The 18,891-nt window shown below is 65.5% G+C and overlaps 2 protein-coding genes across 2 annotated transcripts; one reads left to right on the top strand and one right to left on the bottom strand.

Annotated features, from left to right (window-relative positions):
* The first annotated feature begins 666 nt into the window (after positions 1-666).
* LOC119711243 (transmembrane protein 54-like) lies at positions 667-2,535 on the top strand. The gene is made up of 6 exons (XM_038161179.1): positions 667-679; positions 1,195-1,388; positions 1,700-1,759; positions 1,902-2,084; positions 2,168-2,299; positions 2,443-2,535. The coding sequence occupies exons 1-6, from the start codon at positions 667-669 to the stop codon at positions 2,533-2,535; spliced, it is 675 nt and encodes a 224-aa protein (XP_038017107.1).
* Positions 2,536-2,765: 230 nt separating this feature from the next.
* Positions 2,766-4,866, bottom strand: LOC119711073 (neuron-specific calcium-binding protein hippocalcin). Its single transcript, XM_038160805.1, has 3 exons — positions 4,279-4,866; positions 3,603-3,708; positions 2,766-3,395 (listed from the first exon to the last, which is right to left on the bottom strand). Exons 1-3 carry the CDS (start codon positions 4,654-4,656, stop codon positions 3,298-3,300), a joined length of 582 nt encoding a protein of 193 aa, XP_038016733.1. The 5' UTR covers positions 4,657-4,866; the 3' UTR covers positions 2,766-3,297.
* Positions 4,867-18,891: the final 14,025 nt, after the last annotated feature.

The following is an 18,891-nucleotide window of genomic DNA, read 5'->3' as shown; positions in this document are numbered from 1 at the left end:
GGTGTGAGCTGAGCTGGGTGTGAGCCACCCCAGTAAGGCCCTGTCCCCATCCCAGTCCCTGGAATTTCCCTGGAAGCTTCCTGAGGACAATGGCCACCAAACCAGCTCCTCTGAGTCACCAATCAGCCAAGTCACCACCTGCCCTGACCCCTCAGCTGTGCCCTGTCCCTGCAGGGCAGTCCCTGGCAGCGCTGCCCTGTGGCCTGGCAGTGTCCCACCCCAGGGCTCTCCCTTCCCAGCCCCTCAGCCTGTGGTTGGCACCTGCCTGGCCGGATCCCAGCCTGCTGCCCCGGCTTTGGGGTGTGCTGGGGGGGTGGGGATGGACGGGGAGGGGGATGAGGAAGCGTGGAATGGTGAATTGGCACGGCACGGCACGGCATGTCACGGCACGGCTGCTGGCTTGGCAGGGGTGGGACACGCAGGAGAAGGTGGAGTTATCCCTTTGTCCCGGGGAGCTGGTCTGACAGGAACTGGAGCAGCAGGCGGTGGCTCCGGGTGGCCCCGGTGTCCTGGTCCTGCCCCGGTGTCCTGGTCCTGCCCCGGTGTCCTGGTCCTGCCCCGTCCCAGCCCCGCTCCCGCCCAGAGCCGATGGATCCGGGGGCTGAGGGCAGGGCAGGCCCCCGGGGCACCGCGGGGCTCTGATGGGCTGATCGCGGCCCGCTGAAGATGTGCCGAGCGGGTGAGTCCAGCTCTGGGCGGGGATCACAACAGGAGGGCTCCATCTCTGCCCTCTGCGGGGGAAACTGAGGCAGGGGGGGAGGCGGAGGAGCTGAGGGACTCGGGTGGGGTCAGGGAGGAGCTGGGCCGAGCGCTGGTGGTGATGGCTGTGTCAGGGTGGGTTCCAGAGGGGGAACAGCCCCCCGGTCACTCCTCGAAGTGCTGGCTGCCCGAACCCAGCCCCGGAGCTGCCGTTTGGGCACAGCTGCTCTCCCAGAGCTGCTTTGTCACTCTGAGGAGCCCCAGCTCTTCCCAGCCCCACAAGGACCCTGTCCCCATGGCCACTGGTCCCACACCTTTGCTCCAGTCCCAAGAGAGCCGGCTGGACCAGTGGTCTGCATATCTGGGCTACCGGTGGCTTCCACATCACCTCCTGCCAGCACGGGCCACGTCCTCTGGGGCTGTCCCCAAATTCCTGTGGCAGGCAGGGACAGCTCGGTGCTGGCCACCCCACACCCTCCTCTCCCCTCGTCTCAGGCCGCCTGGATCGCAGCGGCCACCGAAAGGTGCTGATGAAAACGGGGCTCATCCTCCTCATCGTCGGGCACCTCAACTTCATCACCGGGGCCCTGGTGCACGGCTCCGTCCTGCGCTTCGTGGTCACCGCCCGCGACGCCACCTCCCTGCACTACGGTGTCACCAACAGCGCCGCTGTCATCGCCGCGCTGCTGGTACCGCCGGGAACGGGGCTGGGGACACGGCGGGGGCGTGGGGAGGGCTTGGGATGAGGGAGGGATGTAGGGAGGGATGTAGGGTGGGGAGGAGATGGGATGCAGGATGGATGCTGCTCTGCCTCCCCTTCCCCGCCCTAAAGAAGCCTTTCCTGGGGAATTCCACACTCCGGGGCTCCTCACTGGGTGAGGCTGAGGGAGGTGAACGCTGGCCCTGGACGAGCTCCCAGGGACAGCCCCAGCAGGGAAAGGGGCCCGGTGTGCCTGGGCCAGGGGCTGCTCCTCGCCGACCCCCCTGTGCTTCCCCGCAGACCGTCTCCTGTGGAGTCTCTGCCCTGCTGCTCTCCCGTTACCTCGGCCCTGCTGCCCTCGTAAGCGCCCCCAGCCCCTCTCCCAGCACCCGGGGTGGGTGCAGCCCTCCCAGAGAGCCTGCACAGCCCCCGCAGCCCCTCTCTGGGTCCATCCCGGGGAGGGGACATCCCTGTGTCCCTGCTCTTCCTCTCCCTCCTGCAGAAATGGGCGCTGCTGGCCCTGAGCGCCTGCAGCAGCCTGTGCTGCCTGTGCTGCCTGCTGGCGCTGCTCGTGGCCATCGGCCTCACCCTGGGCAACCAGGGCCGGGTGCTGCTGGCCCCCTGCTCCGCCGCCAGCACCGCCCCGGTGTCCCGCGAGTGCCCCTTCGACCCCACCCGCGTCTACGTGAGTGCCCCGCGGGGTGGGGACGGGGATGTGCCGGGCGTGGGGAGGACGCGCAGGGGGCTGATGCTCCCGCTGTGTCCCAGAGCTCCACGCTGTCCCTCTGGTTCATCTCCCTCCTGCTGGAGGCCGTGGGGATCTTCTTCAGCATCCGCTGCCTCCTGCTCGCCCTCGAGCTCCTCCGCCTCAGCTGCTGCCGCGGGATGCTCCGGATGAAGGTGATTTTTGGCTCACCGGGCTCAGCTCCAACCCCTCCCCTCCCTGCAGGGCTGGGGCAGACCTGGCTGGGCCCAGGGGTGACTTGTGGCCCCGAGGCTTCCACCCCTCTGCTCCCACTCTCATCCTTCCCTCCGGCTTCCAGGTCTCTCTGCAGGCGGCCCCTGTGGAGAGCCCCGGCCCCGGGCAGTGCCTGGCCTTGCTGAGACTGGACAGTGGAGAAACCGCCCGGCTCTGAGGGATAAATGTCCCTGTGGATGTGTCCTGGCCACTCCTGCCCCGTTCCAGCACCAGCACAGCCCCACGGCAGGACTCAGCTGCCTCCCAGGAAGTGTGGACGCATCCCCAGGAACACGAGCCCATCCTGTGGCCTTGGGCTGCCTGGAGCTGCAGTGAGGGATGAAACCAGCCTGGATCCACACCTGGAGCTGTCCCCAGGGGTTCCGTGTCCCCTTTCCCGGCACGGACTGCACTGACACAAACTTTATTCTGCAGGTATTAAAGCCCAGAAGCACGGCCCCACGCCGTGGGGAAGGGGCTGACCCAGCCCTGCCCGTGTGGGGCTGGGTGCTGGGGACCCCCCAGCCACGGGGGCTTTGTCCCCTAGGCTGTGTCCCCACGCCTGCAGCAGTGGCTTGGCCACAGCCTGTCCCACCCTGCTCCAAGCCCTGGTGCTGGGGGGACTGTCCTCGCTCAGGGCACAGCCTGCCTCCACCCTCCCACCAGTGAAGCCAGTGCAGGAGCCCCCCGGGGATGGGGACTGTCCCCTGGGGTTTGGGACTGTCCCTCGGGGCTTGGGACTGTCCCCCGGGGTTTGGGACTGTCCCCCGGGGATGGGGACTGTCCCCCAGACCCCCCTCACCCCGATACCAGCCGGGCTCCAGCTCTCATCCCCCGAGGGGCTGTGGGGGCACAGCGGGGACTGCAGGGGCTGGGCAAGGGACAGTGACCATCTGCGGGGTCGGGGGTGGCAGGGGGGGCTCGGGGGGATCCGTGGGGCTCAGAACTGCATGGCCCCGCTGGGGTCACACTGCAGCAGGCGCACGATGGACGGGTCACTCTTGGCCCCTCTGATGAACTCCTCCAGCGAGAGCTTCCCTGCGGGGAAGGGGACACGGCTCAGCCATCCCCCAGCACCAGAGACCACCCGGAGCACCCACGGACCCCTCCCCACCCGTGAGGGGCACCCTGGGGTGCCCAGCACCCTGAGCCCCTCGGACATGAGCCATTTAATCAGCTCCTCCTGCGAGCCCTGGATTTAGCCATGAGACCTTGCCCTAATCCCCTGCAGCTCCTCTCATTTACCGTCGTTATTAGTATCCATCTGTCGGAAGATTTTGTCCGTCCTTTTCTCCGGCGTGGATTCGTCTTCAGGCATGTTCATGACAGAGGAGACCATTTTGTAGATGGCCTGGGGGAAGGACAGGGGGTGAGGGTGGGTGAGGGGGGCATTGCCCACCTGGGACGGGGACAGAGCTCTGGGCTTTGCTCCCTGGGAATGGGGCTGCTGTTTGTCACCCTTCCCATGGGATCGGGCTGTGGCTCCCTCGGCTCCCAGCACAGCCGGGGCTGGAGCTGCTCCTGCCGGGAGGCTTTGGCCGCTGGGATGCTGCTGCAGTGCCCGTGAGAATCACCGGGGTGGGGTTTGGGCGAGGAAAGCGTCTCCTACCCATTTGCCAACCCCACCAGGCATGCAGGGGGACAACTGCCCGCCCTGGAAGCGCGGGAGAGTCCCGGGATGAGGCGACAAAGGGACATCCCCAGGCAGGGAAGGACTCGGGATGCTCCAGAATAAAATAACCCCCGCAGCCACAGCTGCAAGGCAGCAACAGCTTCATCCCTGCTGCAGCCAAACCCTGTCCCGGGGGTCTCGCAGCGTGAAACCCTCAACCCAGCCACACCCCGGGAGGCGACAGTCGCGGCGGCACCGCGGTGACACCCGAGAGAGCTCCGCAGGAGCCGCGGCGGGGCAGCCCGGTACCTGCACGATCTCCAGCATCTCCTCCCGGCTGATGTAGCCGTTGCCATCCAGGTCGTACATGCTGAAGGCCCACATGAGCTTCTGCTCGAGCTTGCCGCGGGAGGTGACGCTCAGGGCGATGATGAACTCCCTGAAGTCGATGGTGCCGTCGCCGTTGGTGTCGAAGGTGCGGAAAACGTGCTCGGCGAACTTGGAGGCGTCGCCGTAGGGGAAGAAGTTGGCGTAGATCTTCTTGAACTCCTCCACGTCCAGCATGCCCGAGGGACAGTCCTTCAGGAAGCCCTTGTACCAGCCCTGCAGCTCCAGGTCGGAGAACTCGGTGTTTTCCCGCAGGTCCTGCAGCATCTCCGGCCGCAGTTTGCTGTTCTGCTTCCCCATCGCGCTGGGACGCGCCCCGGCTGGGGGGGACGAGGGCCCGGCCGGGCTCGGGGGGGTCCCTGTGCGCTACAGGAGGGGACAGGGACGGGGCAGCGCTGGCTGGCAGCCCCCGGACAGCCGGCAGGACGCCGAGGCTGCTCCCTCCATCCCCGCCGGCCGCTCTGAGCCGTCGGGGCCAGCCCCGGGGAGCAGCCAGCGCCAGGCAGCGCCAGCCCCCTCCTGTTTGCGTAATCAGCCCCTAGAGCTCATTTGCATAATAAATAGGGGATATTTAGGTGGGATCAGCCGGGCACAGCGGCCCCGAGGAGGGGAGGGGGCCCCGGCAGAGCCGCGCCTGCGGTTCTGGGTCCGGCCCAGCTTGGGGCCGGCCGGATCCGGGTCAGGTCCCTCGCAGGAGGGTTATCTTCAGCTCCTCCGCTCTCCCCGTTAATGTTTGATGCCTCCGGCGGGCACTGGAGCCCCAGGAAGGGCTGGGGGTGCCAGGGACCTGCTCGGGGCTCTGTCCCTGCCCCAGGGTGCCCCCAGCCCGGGGGGACCCAGCGCAGCCCAGCCCAGCAAGGAGGAGCTCACCAGGGAGGGTGCCCAGAACCCAGCCTGGGGACCCTGTGGTGACCTTGACCCGGTCCCACCGTCCTGGGGGGCACGGGGTGCAGTGGGGGCTTCAGAGGCTGCCTGGAGCTGCTTCATCCAGAGCAGGGAGAGGCCCCAGCACCCCCAAACCCCCAAAGTTTCCTTTGGATCTCAGGGCAAACGGGACTCCCCAGGAGGAGCAGCCAGGTAGGGCTGGACCCCGACCCCCCCCCCCAGTTTCGGGGGGCTGGGACCCCACAGGGTCTCTCCATCACCCCTCACTCCATCCAGCCCCGCCCCAGCAGCCCGAGGAAGGATCTGCGTGTCCCCACCCCACTCAGGGGTCCCCAGTTTTGTCCCCTCGGGGCTGGCACGACCCCCACCCCCAATGCCCGGGGTCTGTGACCCCTCCCCACTGCCCGGGGCAGCTCCCGCCGCTGAGGAGGGCACCCGCGGGGGCCTCAGCACCCCGAGAGGGCTCTGCCAGGACCCCCCCAAAGCGGAGACCTCCGGAGGGGCGGCTGGGCCCCCCCGGGAATCCTCTCCGGTGGGGAGGGGGGGGCTCCGGGGGATTCCCCCCAAACCGGGCACCGTCCGATTGCCGGGACACCCCCACGGGAGGGTCCCTCCCGCGGAGAGGCATCACCGGGCACCCCGAAAGGAGCGTCGGGGACCGCGGGGGACCCCGAGCACCCCCGAAAGCTGCGGCGGGGCGGGGGCGGCTCTGCGGCCGCACGGACGTGCCCGGGGCTGGCTCCGTGCCGGTGCCCCGGGCTCTGCGGTTCCTCGGTGCCCCCCGCTCGTGTGTGTGCGTGTCCCCCCCGGGCCCCCTGTCCCCGCCACCTCCTACCTGCCCGGAGACGGCCGCTGTCGCCGCCGCCACCGCAGCCCGGGAGCGCCCGCCGGGAGCGCCCGCAGCAGCGCGGGAGGCGGGGGGGCACCGGCACCCGGGGGCACCGGCACCGGGGGCACCGGCACCGGGGGGCACCGGCACCGGGGGCACCGGCACCGGGGTGGCACCGGCACCGGGGGCACCGGCACCGGGGGGGCACCAGGAGCATCGGCACCGGAGGGGCACCGGCACCGGGGGCAGCACCGGCAGCATCCCCCGGGACCCCCCCGGGACACAACGCACCCCCCCGGGACTTCGCCCCACGGAGGAGAGCTCGGGGTGCAGCCCCTGAACCCCCGGAGGAGGGGCTGGGGGTCTCTGGGAGCACGGGGAATGGGAACTGGGAACACTGGGAACACTGGGAGGTTTTTCAGGCACTGGGAACACTGGGAAGGAGCACTGGGTGGACTGGAAAGTCTTTGGGCACTGGGAACACTCGGAACACTGAGAAGTCTTGGGGGACTGAGAGCTCTGGGGATACTGGGAGCACTGGGAGGGCACTGGGAGCACTGGGAGGGCACTGGGAACGCTGGCACATGCTGTCCCCACTGGCCCCAGAAGGTGCCAAGCCAGGCTTTTTGGGACCAGAAAGGGACATTTTGGGCTGGGTGTCCCCAGGACTCGGGCGAGGGCAGCAAAGCTCCCCCAGTGAGTCCGGCGAGGAGCAAAGTGGCTTTCGGAGCCCTGGGAAAGGCTCCAGTGGGGACAGATGCTCCCCATGAGGAGGTGCCATTCCCAGCAGGGTCCCTGGGCTCCCTCCTCGGCGCAGCCCGGGGTGGCCGCGGGCAGCAGATGGCAGGGGCAGATGGGAGCAAGAGCCACTCTCCTTGGAATTACACAAACAAAAAAGCATCGAGGGATTAAATCCAGCGCCCCACCGCTGGCCTGGGGGAGCAGGGGTGTGCTGTGGTGGCTGCTCCACAATGGGGAGATGGGGGGAAGGAGCCAGCATGGGGTTAATTCACCCCAAAATCTCCTGGGCATTAAAAAACTGTGGCTGACCCTCCCTGGAAGCATCCAAGGTTGGGGTGGACGGGGTTTGGAGCAGCCTGGGAGAGCAGAAGGTGGCCCTGCCGTGGCAGGGGTGGCACTGGGTGAGTTTCCAACCCACTGAGGCCGAGGGGCGTTGGGCACCCCCCCAGGGAGACCTGGCACCTCCTGGCCTCAAAGCCAGGCTGAAGCGGGGCAGAGACAGGGAGCAGTGCTGGCACAGCACCCAAACCCCAGAGGTGTGGTTTGGAACACGGGTGAGCAGCTCTGGACCAAACAGAGGTGGAGAACTGGAGCAGCCCAGGCCCCGAGGAGCACAGGGACTTGACACTCCACAGCAAGGAGCAAAATTCCCACTCGTGAGCCTGGGAACCCTCCCTGAGCTCCAGGCAGGGCTTTGTGCACGGGGCTCCAGCCCAGCGCAGCGTTTTGGGAATGGGGTTGGGCTGGAAACACGGGGGCTGGGGAGGGGAGATGCTGCAGGGGTGTTTTCTCCTCTCCTGTTGTAGAAAGAGATTTGGGAAGAGGCTGGGATGGGGTGGGAGCAGAAAGGTTGTAGAAAGAGATTTGTTGTAGAAAGAGATTTGTTGTAGAAAGAGATTTGAGAAGGGGGTGGGAGCAGAAAGCTGAGGGAAAGGGAGATGTTTGTGCCTTTGGGATGACATCCCGGGGGGCTGGAGCTGAGCACCCCACAGGGCTGGCGGAGAGTGGAGGCCCCAAGGTGGGGGATGCCACCTCCCCTCTGATAATCTTCATATCTATTTTAATCCCCCTGGGCATGAGTGACAGAGGCACAACTGACGCAGGCTGATTTGAAAGCATCCCATTTCCGACTCCAACCCGACCCTAAACCCACCTAATCCCCGAGCTGGAAGGGATTGCAGGAGGGACAGGGAGGATAATGCCCAGGAGGGGGGCACGGGCAGGGACATCAAACCCCCAGGGATCCACAGGGTCCCTGGCACGGGGGGCAAACCCCCCCCGGCTCACCCTGCCTGGCTCCCACCCCCTCCACCCCAAAATATTTGGGTTTATGGCCGGAGCCCCCTCCGGCAGCCCTTGCCACGGGTTCGGGCTGCACAGCTCGGGATGCCCCGGGGGTGCCAGGGCGGGCAGGGCTGCTCCGGGCCGGGTGGTGCTGCCAGGAGAGGCTGGAACAGCCCCAAGTGCCACCGTGGCATCGTCCCAACGCTGCTGGGGACACACTGGGGTGCTGCTGAGCCTGCCTGGGAGCTCCCCTTCGTTTTCCTCCCGGTTTTCCTCCTCCTCCTCCTCCTCCTCCCTGCAGGGATTTCGGTGGGAATTTCCTGCGTTGCCATGGCAGCCGTGAAGCCCCCGAGGATCCGCTGCGGCAGAGCTGGGTGGGGTGGGGCTGCCGGGGACACCCCGGGAAGGGACACCCCGAGAGGAGACACCCCTGCAGGGGACACCTGGGGAAGGGACACCCCGGGAGGGGACACCTGGGGAAGGGACACCCCGGGAAGGGACACGGAGGGAGGGGACACGGCGGGAGGGGACACCCCGAGAGGGGACACGGCGGGAGGACACACGCCGGGAGGGGACATGGTAGGAGGGGACACCCCGGGAAGGGACACCCCGGGAGGGCACCCCGCGGTGTCCCTGTGCCCCAGAATGGGGGTTCAGGGCTCCCACACACCTCTGTGTGTCCCGGGCAGTGTGTGGTGGCCTCGGCCAGGCCCTGCCTGTGGTCCCCGAGCTGACGGGACTCGGTGATGCTCAGGGTGCCCAGAGCTCGGTGATTTGGGGTCCAGCATCAGCCTCACCGCCCTCATCACCCCCCCAGTGCCCACGGGAGCATCCTCGTGGGTGCCCACACGGCCAGGGTGGCACGGAAGGAGTGCAGGTGCAGCCAGGATGGCTGTGGGTGTGCCCGGGGAGGTTTGGGTGCTCAGCACACAACAGACACCACCCCTGAAACCTTCTGGGGTACTGGGACAGACTGGGACAGGGCAAAGCAGGAGGGGCTCAGCCACTCGTTGTACCGGTGAGCACAACCAGGGTGTCCCAAATACCCCACAGACCCCTCCCCACTGGCCCACACTGTCCCCAGAGCGTGTCATTGTCCCTGTCCCCAGAGCGTGTCCCTGTCCCCAGAGTGTGTCCCTGTCCCTGTCCCCAGAGCATGTCCCTGTCCCCAGAGCGTGTCCCTCTCCCTGTCCCCAGTGCATGTCCCTGTCCCCAGTGCATGTCCCTGTCCCCAGAGTGTGTCCCTGTCCCCAGAGTGTGTCCCTGTCCCTGTGCCCAGAGTGTGTCCCTGTCCCCAGAGCGTGTCCCTGTCCCTGTCCCCGCGTCCTGGCCCTGCGGAGGACACGGGGAAGGTAAGCGGGGCAGGGTGGGGCAGGGGAATAGCCGGGGATTAAAAGCGAATGCGCAGATAATGAGGATCTTTGGTAAAAAGCCCATTTGTATAATTTAAGCTCTAATAGGCTTCCTGGAACACAAAGCCCTTTGTGATGCCCCATCTCATCTGGATCAGGAGCCGCTCTCCGCTAAACCTTGACTTAGCAGCGCGGGATGCGGGGACGTTTCGTAACATTTCATAACGGAGCGGCTCCACCCCGTGTCCCCTGTGTCCTCTTGTCCCCCGTGTCCCCATGTCCCTCGTGTCCCCATGTCCCCCATATCCCCATGTCCCCCATATCCCCGTGTCCCCTGTGTCCTCTTGTCCCCCATATCCCCGTGTCCCCGTATCCCGTGTCCCCCGTGACCCCCGTGTCCCTGTATCCCCCGTGACCCCGTGTCCCCATATTGCCATGTCCTCCATGTCCCCGTGTTTCCCGTGTCCCTGTGTCCCCATATTCCCATGTCCCCGTACCCCTGTGTCCCCGTGTCCCCTTGTCCCCATGTCTCTGTGTCCCTGTGTCCCCATGTCCCTGTGTCTCCATGTCCCCGTATTGCCATGTCCTCTGTGTCTCCCGTGTCCCCATGTTCCCCGTGTCCCCATGTCCCCCATATCCCCATGTCCCCATATCCCTGTGTCTCCTTGTCCCCTGTATCCCCATGTCCCCTTGTCCCTGTATCCCTGTGTCCCCATGTCCCCATGTCCCTGTATCCCCTTGTCCCCGTGTCCCTGTGTCCCCATGTCCCTGTGTCCCTGTATCCCTGTGTCCCCGTGTCCCCAGTTGCAGTGCCCGCGGTGCCGCCCTGCAGCACGTCGCCCTCACCTCGCCCTGCCAGCCAAGGTCGGGGCTCCTGGGGACACCGTGCCAGTCCCCGTGGGGTGCTGGCACCCGGACACGTGCCCTCAGCAGCGCCGTGACGCCGCCTGGGCCGTGCTTTGGGGCACTTCGGGCACAGGGGTGTCCCTGAGCCGGGCCAGGCTCTGCTCCAGCTGCCCCGGTTCGGGCTCTGCTGGGGGACCAGGACGTGCCAGGGCTGGCCCGGGGCTGCAGCTTGTCCCTGTCGTGTCCCCAGCCCGGGCACTGAGGGCTGCGGAGGTGGCACTGCCATCCCGGGAAGGGCACGGCCCCGTTGGGACAGGAATGGGTGGCACTGGGGGGGCTGCCCAGGGGCGTCTGCACCCGGACTTGTGCCTTGTCCCCCTGCCCTCCTCAAGGAACGCAGGGGTTAAACGCCACCACCAGTGCCACCAGTGCCACCACTGTCCCCAGGGCAGCGGCCACGCGCGGGCCCCGGGCTCCCTCTCGTGGCTTCTCGCCCCTTCCCATGGGGTGACCGAGGGACCCTCGGGGACGCGGCGGGGCAGCAGCGGCCGGGACAGCGGGGCCGGGGGTCTCCGAGCCGGGGGGCTCCGAGCGGGGACACCCCGGTCCCCTCCTGGCCAAGCCCGGCTGTCCCCAGCCCCCTGCGGCAGAACCCGCGGGACGCAGCGGGGCCGGGCGCGGGTCCTGTGCCGGGGGTGCCGGGAGGATGTTGGGGGGTCCCGGCTGTGCCCCCCGTCCTCTCCCGGCGCTCCGCGGGGCCGGAGCGGGCGCGGTGTCGGCAGATGGCAGCAGCGGCTTTCGGCAGCGCCGGGATGCGGGGGCTCCTCGCAATCCCCGCACCTCCTGCACCCCCTGAACCCCCCGAACCCCCTGTATCCCTCACCTCCTGCACCCCCTGAACCCCCGAACCCCTTGAACCCCCTGTATCCCTCACCTCCTGCACCCCCTGAACCCCCTGAATCCCGCACCTCCTGCACCCCCCGAACCCCCTGTACCTCCTGCACCCCCTGAACCCCCTGAATCCCGCACCTCCTGCACCCCCCGAACCCCCTGCATCTCCTGAATCCCGCACCCCCTGAACCCCCTGTAACCCCTGTACCCCCTGTACCTCCTGCACCCCCTGAACCCCCTGAATCCCGCACCTCCTGCACCCCCCGAACCCCCTGCATCTCCTGAATCCCGCACCCCCTGAATCCCGCACCCCCTGAACCCCCTGTAACCCCTGTAACCCCTGTACCTCCTGTACCTCCTGAACCCCCTGTATCCCGCACGTCCTGCACCTCCTGAACCCCCTGAACCCCTTGAACCCTCTGCACCCCCTGAACCCCCTGTACCTCCTGAGCCCCCTGTATCCCGCACTATCTGCACCTCCTGAACCCCAGGAACCCCCTGTACCCCGCACTCCCCACACCCCTGTACCCTCTGTACCCCCTGAGCTCCCTGTACCCCGCACCCCCTGCACCTCCTGAACCCCCTGCACCCCCTCAGTACCCCCCTCTGTGCCACCACACCCCCCCAGGGCTGGGACTGTCACTCCTGGGGGACATCCAGACCCATTTCCCTCGTGGGCTGCACACACAGCAATCCCCTCACCACGGCCCCACACCCCAACGCCGATTTAGGGACAATTTTTTGGTGTCTCGGCCCCTGGCAGAGCCCAGCCCGGGGAGGAGGGCTGGCTGCGAGGGGTGGGACAGCTGGTGGCCTCCCAGGTGTCCGTCTGGTGCCGGGAGAGGGAAGAGGAGCGTCTGCGGAGCCCGAGTGCGTAATTAGAGCTGTGACTTAATTGGCAGACGGGGGACGCGTGACGGGCGTCGTGTGACTTGAATAGCGATGGGCTGGGGAGGTGGAGGAGGCTCCGCGCTGCGCGGGGAGCCCAGGGCGACCAGGACACCCCAAAAAGCTTTGGCCAGCGGTGGGGAAGGAGAGGGGACAGGGAAAGGACAAGCAGAGTGTGGGCTGTCCCATGGAACCCGGGAGAGCCCTCAGAGGGGACCTCAGAGGGGTGGTGACATCCCAGGGCACCTGCTGGGCGTGGCAGATGTCGTGGGGCTGGAAAAGAGCAACGTTCCTCCTTTATTTGGAAAGGGGGAGAGGAAAAAGACAAGGAATTGTGGTGTTAGCTGTGTTCAGCCTCTGGAAAAATACCAGGACACATCCAGAAGCCTCCTGTGGGAGCCTGGGAGGCAGTGGGATGACAGAGACCAGCCTTGTCACATCTGCCAGGAGCCACTGGGGCAAAACACTGCCCGTCCCATGTGCTGGGGCTCAGCCTTGGCCCAGGATGGGGTCCAGGCAGGCAGGGAATCCTCGGTTTTGTGTGTCAATCCCTCCATCTCACTGCTGGGGGACTCGGAATTCCCTCTGCGGAGACAGGGAAGCTGCTGCTGCTGCTGCTGCTGCTGGCACGGAGGCACATCCTGCTGGGACCTCAGCTTTGCCTTCCTGGAGCTGTTCTGGCGTCACTGGTAGCAGAACTCAGGGTTTGTGGTGCTGCTCCAGGTGTGCAGGCCATGGAGGAGGCACCACCAGGAGCCTGAGCCCGGCAGTGTCTCCTGCCCAGCCTCGTGTTCTGGTGAAGGAAGCCCCAGGGGAAGCAGCAGCCTGGCCTGGAGCCACCCCTGCATGGCAGTGCCCAAATCCTGCTCCTTCCAGCTCACTTATCCCTGCATGGCAGTGCCCAAATCCTGCTCCTTCCAGCCCACTTATCCCTGCATGGCAGTGCCCAAATCCTGCTCCTTCCATCCCAGTTATTCCTGCAGGGCAGTGCCCAAATCCTGCTCCTTCCAGCCCACTTATCCCTGCATGGCAGTGCCCAAATCCTGCTCCTTCCATCCCAGTTATCCCTGCAGGGCAGTGCCCAAATCCTGCTCCTTCCATTCCAGCCACCCCTGCATGGCAGTGCCCAAATCCTGCTCCTTCCATTCCAGCCATTTGTGTCTGGATTTGGGGACCCCGAGCCCAGGGCAGGCAGCTCCAGCGAGGGGCTGAACCCCGCTGTCCATCCCGGGGCTCCTGCTCCTCCCCTGCACCTTCTCCGGAGCTGAAGTGATGAAATTTTAATCTGCTGCCAGGCAGGAGATGAAAGGGAGGCACCACAGGCATTTCCCTGGGATGCAGCAGGAGCGTGGCACAGACGCCGTGCTGGCAATTGTCATCACCCACGCTGGGGAAAGAGGTGGAGTGGCACAGGTGTGGCAGGACAGGGCTGTCCCCTGGCTGTCCCCTGGCTTTTCTGCTCTCCCTTGGGTGCCTGTCACTTGTCCAGGAAGGATTTTGGGGACTCCCCAGCTGGCGGGGGGTCTGTCACTGTGTCCCCCAAGCAGAACTGTGCCCATGCCTGGCCGGAGGGTGGCAAGGGGAGGGTGGCAGGGGCTGCCAGAGCCCCTCACACCTGATTCAGCCCCCTCTGCATCCATCTGCAGGGGTGAGCAGGGAGAAACCATCAGGCCGTACACCAAACCATAGAGACCAGGATTGCCATAAACGTGGGGACCCCAGTGATGCTCCTGGGAGTCCCCAGCACACCTGGGCAGGTGGCAGATGGACACCTGGGACACAAGGACAGTGAGGGACACACAGCCAGCACCCGCCACCCTCAGCACGGCCGGGTGCCCCAGGCAGGGCTGTCCCTGGGGGCTGGAAGGTGCCACCCGTGCCCAGAGCCACCCAGCCCCCATGTGCAGCCCCTGCCAGGGCCAGGACGCCCCAGCGCTGGTGGGGAGCAGCAGCGGGGTCACAGCAGGGTCCCCCTCCAGTGTCGCAGGATTTGGCAGCTGAGCCGGGGACCTGGATTCTGTTCCCATCGCCAGCGAGCATCAATCAGAGGGTGCCGGTTAATTAACCTGGAGGCACGGCTAATTCCAGAGGCTCCTCGGATCCGCTTCCCTCGGAATTCAGCGTCTGCTGACCCGCAGGGGCTGTGTGACACCCCGGCGGTGGCACGTCCCCGCTGCTGTCCCCCAGGGCTGCTCCCGGCCGGGATGGGACCCCCGGTGTCCGAGCACCCCCGGGACGGCTGTGCCGGGACCCCTGCGGGGGCGGGACGGGGAAACTGAGGCAGCGAGCGGGGCCGTGCTGGGCGGGGGGCCCGAGCCGCCACCGTCCCGCCGCCCCCGGGGCCGGGGGAGGGACCGGAGCGGGGCTGCCCGGCGCTGCAGCGGGCGGAGCCGGGGCTCGGCGGGGCCGCCTCCCGGTCGAGCCCAGCCGTACCGTACCGTGCCGTGCCGTGCCGTGCCGAACCGAGCCGAGGCGAGCCGGGCGCTGCCGGGCGGAGCGGAGCCCCGCCGAGCCGCGCCGCACCGGGCGGCACCGGGCGGCACCGGCGGTACCGGCGGCAGCGGCCCCGGCGCTCTCCGCGGTGCTGAACGGCTCCGCCGCGCCCGCAGGACGCGCCGCCGGCGGGGCCCGGCCCGGCCCGGCCCGGAGCGGCTCGGCCCGGCCCCGAGCGGCCGCGGGGGATGGAGCCTTTCCTCGGCTGCACCGGCGCCGCGCTCCTGCTCTGCTTCAGCTACGCCGGTCTGCGCCCGGTGGAGGCAGGTACGGGCGGCCGGGCCCCGGGAGCGGCTGCCGGGCTGTGGGGAGGGGGTTCGGGGCCAGGAGAGACCCCCGGAGGGGAGCACAGTGAGCGGACAGGGCTGCGCCGAGGGGACGGAGTTTGGGGGGACTTTGCCGGGAATTGGGTGCGGGAGAGGCGGCGATTTGGGACGCGCAGCCCCGCGGCACCGGGCACGGGCAGCGCCGGGCGCTCGCAGCCCGGCATCCCCGGGGAGGGAGCTGTGGAAACGGGGAGAGGGAGCGGAGCCCCTCGCCCTGCGCTGGGCAGGAGCAGGGGGAGGTTTTGGGCACCTGAGCAGCGGCCCCGGTTCGTGTCACAGGGCTGAACCGGAGTGGAGGGGGCAAAGCCAGCTCTGCTCTGCCTGTGCCCCTGCCCGGCTGTCCAGGGCCCAGCAGGGCTCTGCTGGGAGCTCTGTGAACGCTGGCGAAGCACCGTGGCCCCAGAGGAACCCCGGTGGCCCCAGAGGAACCCCAGCAGCCCCAGAGGAACCCCCTCTCCAGGGGCACTGCACATCCCGGCCACAAAAGCCAGGCCCCTCCGAGCTGAGCAGCTCCCCTGGAGTGGGGGATCTTTGGGAAGGCAGTAGTCCCTTGAGCTGGAGCTCATTTTGGAGCTACCAGGATGGACCCAAGTCCACTCTTGCCTTCACCGGCCCCAGCAGTCACCGTGTGGGTGTAAAGTGGGCAGTGCTGGTGGAGCTCCCCAGCCCAAACCAGCCGAGGGCTGTCTCCTTGGCTGGCTGCAGGATGTTGGTGGAACAGCTGCTTTGATTTGCAGCCTGCTGATTGCCAGGATATCTTGCATTCCAGGAGCCTGGGGGTGATTATTAGGGATGCAGAGCTCCAGGGAGTGGAAATTCCTTCTCTCCAGCCATCCCTGGGAGTTGCTGGAGTTACATTTTGGGCTGCAGCAAGCCCCAGATGCCTTCAGCTCTGCCACCCATCCTTGGCCAGGCATCGGCTCCTGAAGTTGCTGTTTCACAAGTGCCAGACCCGGGGAGATCAATGAAATATTCCCAAAGGGAACGAGGGAGCCATGAGGAAAACACCACGGCACAATGGAGGCGTCTGCAGTTGTGACAGCACTCGGGGTTTCTGTAAACTGGGCCACTTCCCTGCTCTTCCTTATCCTTGGATCACCTCGCTTGGCATCCCAGAGTAAACAGGGAGTTGTGTCCCTGCCCATACCCACCTCCTGCTCCTGCCTGGGCCGGGAGGTGCCTGTGCCACCTTCCCAGGAGCTCACGGTGAGCTCTGTGACTTTGGGGTGGTGCCACGCACGCCCCACTGCCTCCTCCTCCTGTGCCACCCGTGCCAAGGGTCCTGACAGGCTCTCCCTGCACCCAGGAGAGGCAGAGGGTTTGTGCTGGCCCTGTTTTCCAGAGCAGGAACACAGGGATGAGGGCACAGAGTGATTTTCCCAAGGTCACACAGAGGCAGCAGCAGCGTCACCACCAGCTCCGTGTCCCCAGCCCTGCCGAGGATGTGGCCACAAGGCCACCAAGGCACGCAAGCCTTGGCACTCCTGGCAGCGTTTCCAGCACGTTTGGGCAGCTGCTCCCCGGGGAATCAGCACAGAGCCAAGCCATGGCAGGAGGGGGCTGGTCTATTAATATCCCACTTTTATAGGGAAGTGAGAGTCATTGGAAAAGCCCACGGGGAGGAAATCATTCCCAGGCAGGGATGGAGGCTCCAGGGTCTGCCCCCTTTGGACCCAGAGCTTGTGTGAGTGGGTTTAAAATCATTCCTGTCATGAGAGATTAAAGCTGTCATTCCCAGGAGGGACTGGTGCAAATTCCCCCCTGGCAATGCCAGGGCAAGGGCTGGTGAGTGGCACGGAGCACAGGCCCTGCTCTGAATTCAGGGATTTTGGCCAGGCAGGACCATTTTTTGCCAAGGTGATGCCAAGGTGAGTGAGGAGGGCAAGTGGGAGCAGGAGGACGAGGTGGTTGAGAAATAATCTTCACACCAATGCTCCTTGGCAACCCCAAATCCCACCTGGGTGGGTGATGCCCTCCCATCACTCCCACTGCTCCAGAAGGTCCCTGAGGAAACACTCAGGGTGGTTGGCAAGTCAGGAATAGGATTTCATTTTGCCCCTGCTCTGCCAGCAGTCCTCTCCTCGTTAGGCTGAGCTAATGAAGAGAGGGGAGCTGGGCTGGGCTCGGGGCACTGCTGAGGCTCAAAGAGCAGTGGGGTGATGGTGGAAGACCCCAAAATAGGCCACAAGAGCCTTTGTGACTTGCAAACAGCCTCACCGTGAGGTGCCAGCCCGTAGAGCAGCTCAGGTCAGGTTTATTTTTGTGAGATGGAGAGCAGAGGTGACACAGCTCAGGTAAAACGTCCCCTGCCAGCACAGCTCTGGGCCAGCCCTCGGGAGCTGGACAAGCTCCAGTTTGAGGAGCCCCTTCACAGCTCCCCCACCTCAGCTGCCCAAAAAGGTGCCAAACCCCCCTGGCTGGATTCTGAAGCGTGTCCTCACCCCCTGAGCTGCTTCAAACCAGCCTCACCCCCTCCCTAGGCAGCCCCCCGGCCTCGTGGGGAGAAGGAGAGCAAAGCAAAGGCACCAATGTGAGTCCAGGTGCCGATCCCCAGCTTGTCCGAGCTGGATGAGCTCCCCCGAGCCCGGGGAGCTGGGATCACCCGTGGATCAGGGTGAGCAGCAAGCTCAGCAGGCTCATGAGAGCAGCAAAAGGTCTCTCAGCAATTTGGAAACAACAAACCAGCCCATTGCAGGCCTCTCCCTCCATCCCAGAGGCCGGGGAGATTCCTGCCTGGCGAAGCACTTTATTGATTCCTGGCTCGGCGTGGGAGGGATTTAATTGGGATGTGGAGGTTCCTCACCCCGGTGTCAGGCTCTCAGCAGGGATGGTGCTGTGAGAGGCAGCCAAGGTTGAGCCATCCTCTTCCAAACACTGCGTCCTGCTGGCAATCTGCTTGTGGGAAAGGGAGATTCCTCCCAGAGAGATGTGCTGGCAGTGATTAGGCACGCACTCCGTGGCAGTGCCATCCACGTGCTGCTCCTGGATCCATCCTCACCCTTTGGATGTTCATTGCTAAACAAACTCTTGCTGGTTCATGAAGTGCCCAAAGGCTGAATTAGGGCCTGGGTCGAGTATAATTCAGTTAAAAGCAGGAATGTATTGAGCAATGAAGCTGCAAACCTTTCTGCCTGCAGTAAAAAGTGGGATACGAGAGCAGAGCTGGGCTGGGAGCAGGCAGCAAAATCCTGGGAGAGGTCTGGTGTCAGCATCCAGCACTGCCCAGGAAATTCCCAGGCTTCCTCACCCCCTCTGATTGCTCTGATACTGCAGAGGTGTGGGATAAGAGGAGCTGGAAAAGCCTGTGGTACCCAGTTCTCCGTGGATATTTAGATCCTGGATAAAACACGCCACGATGGGAACGACTCTGCTCTGAGTTGGCAGCACTTAAACCCAAACCGTGGCATTGGGAAGATCTGAGAGAATCCTGCCTGGACTTTCCAGGGTAGAAATATTCCTTCCTTCAGCCCCAAGGAATTCCCAACGGTTGGCTGGCCACAGTCTCCGTGCTCCCTGAAAAGGCTCCACGCTCCTGGCAGCATTTCCAGCACGTTTGGGCAGCTGCTCCCTGGGGAATCAGCCACAGAGCCAAGGGCTGGGCAGGAGGGGGCTGGTGGCCTATTAATATCCCATTTTTATAGGGAAGTGAGAGGTCAGCAGGGAATAATTGCCTCTTTCCCAGCCGAAGAACCACCAGTTGGCCTCTCTGCTCTTTGAAATCTCTGGATCTTAGCAAGCAGCTCTGCTTCCCGCGGGGCTGGGGGCAGGAATGATCCCTGCTCCCACACATTCCCCTGGGGCTCCCTTCATTAAAACCTTTGGGAATGCTGAGCAATGCGCCAGCCCTTCCCACACACCCCATAAAACCCACAAGCAATTACAGCCACGGATGGGATCCATGCTGGGAGAGCTCAGAGCAGCAGCAAAAGCAGCTCCGTGTGAATCCACATTTGGGGAATGGGCAGAAAACATCACACAAGGATTTTAGGGATGCTCCTTT

The sequence above is a fragment of the Motacilla alba genome, chromosome 23 (genome assembly GCF_015832195.1).
Source record: "Motacilla alba alba isolate MOTALB_02 chromosome 23, Motacilla_alba_V1.0_pri, whole genome shotgun sequence".
Classification (NCBI taxonomy): domain Eukaryota; kingdom Metazoa; phylum Chordata; class Aves; order Passeriformes; family Motacillidae; genus Motacilla; species Motacilla alba.
Note: the sequence above shows the minus strand (reverse complement) of the source record. Positions and strands in the feature narration are given on the sequence as shown.

Bases quoted from the DNA above. Each gene is read 5' to 3' on its own strand.
- LOC119711243 (XM_038161179.1), top strand. The intron at 1,389-1,699 runs GTACCGCCGGGA...GCTTCCCCGCAG, and splicing joins CTGTCATCGCCGCGCTGCTG to ACCGTCTCCTGTGGAGTCTC. The intron at 2,085-2,167 runs GTGAGTGCCCCG...GCTGTGTCCCAG, and splicing joins TCGACCCCACCCGCGTCTAC to AGCTCCACGCTGTCCCTCTG.
- LOC119711073 (XM_038160805.1), bottom strand. From the start codon at position 4,656: ATGGGGAAGCAGAACAGCAAACTGCGGCCGGAGATGCTGCAGGACCTG. The intron at 3,709-4,278 runs GTACCGGGCTGC...TCCTTCCCCCAG, and splicing joins AGATGCTGGAGATCGTGCAG to GCCATCTACAAAATGGTCTC. The intron at 3,396-3,602 runs GTAAATGAGAGG...CCTTCCCCGCAG, and splicing joins GATGGATACTAATAACGACG to GGAAGCTCTCGCTGGAGGAG.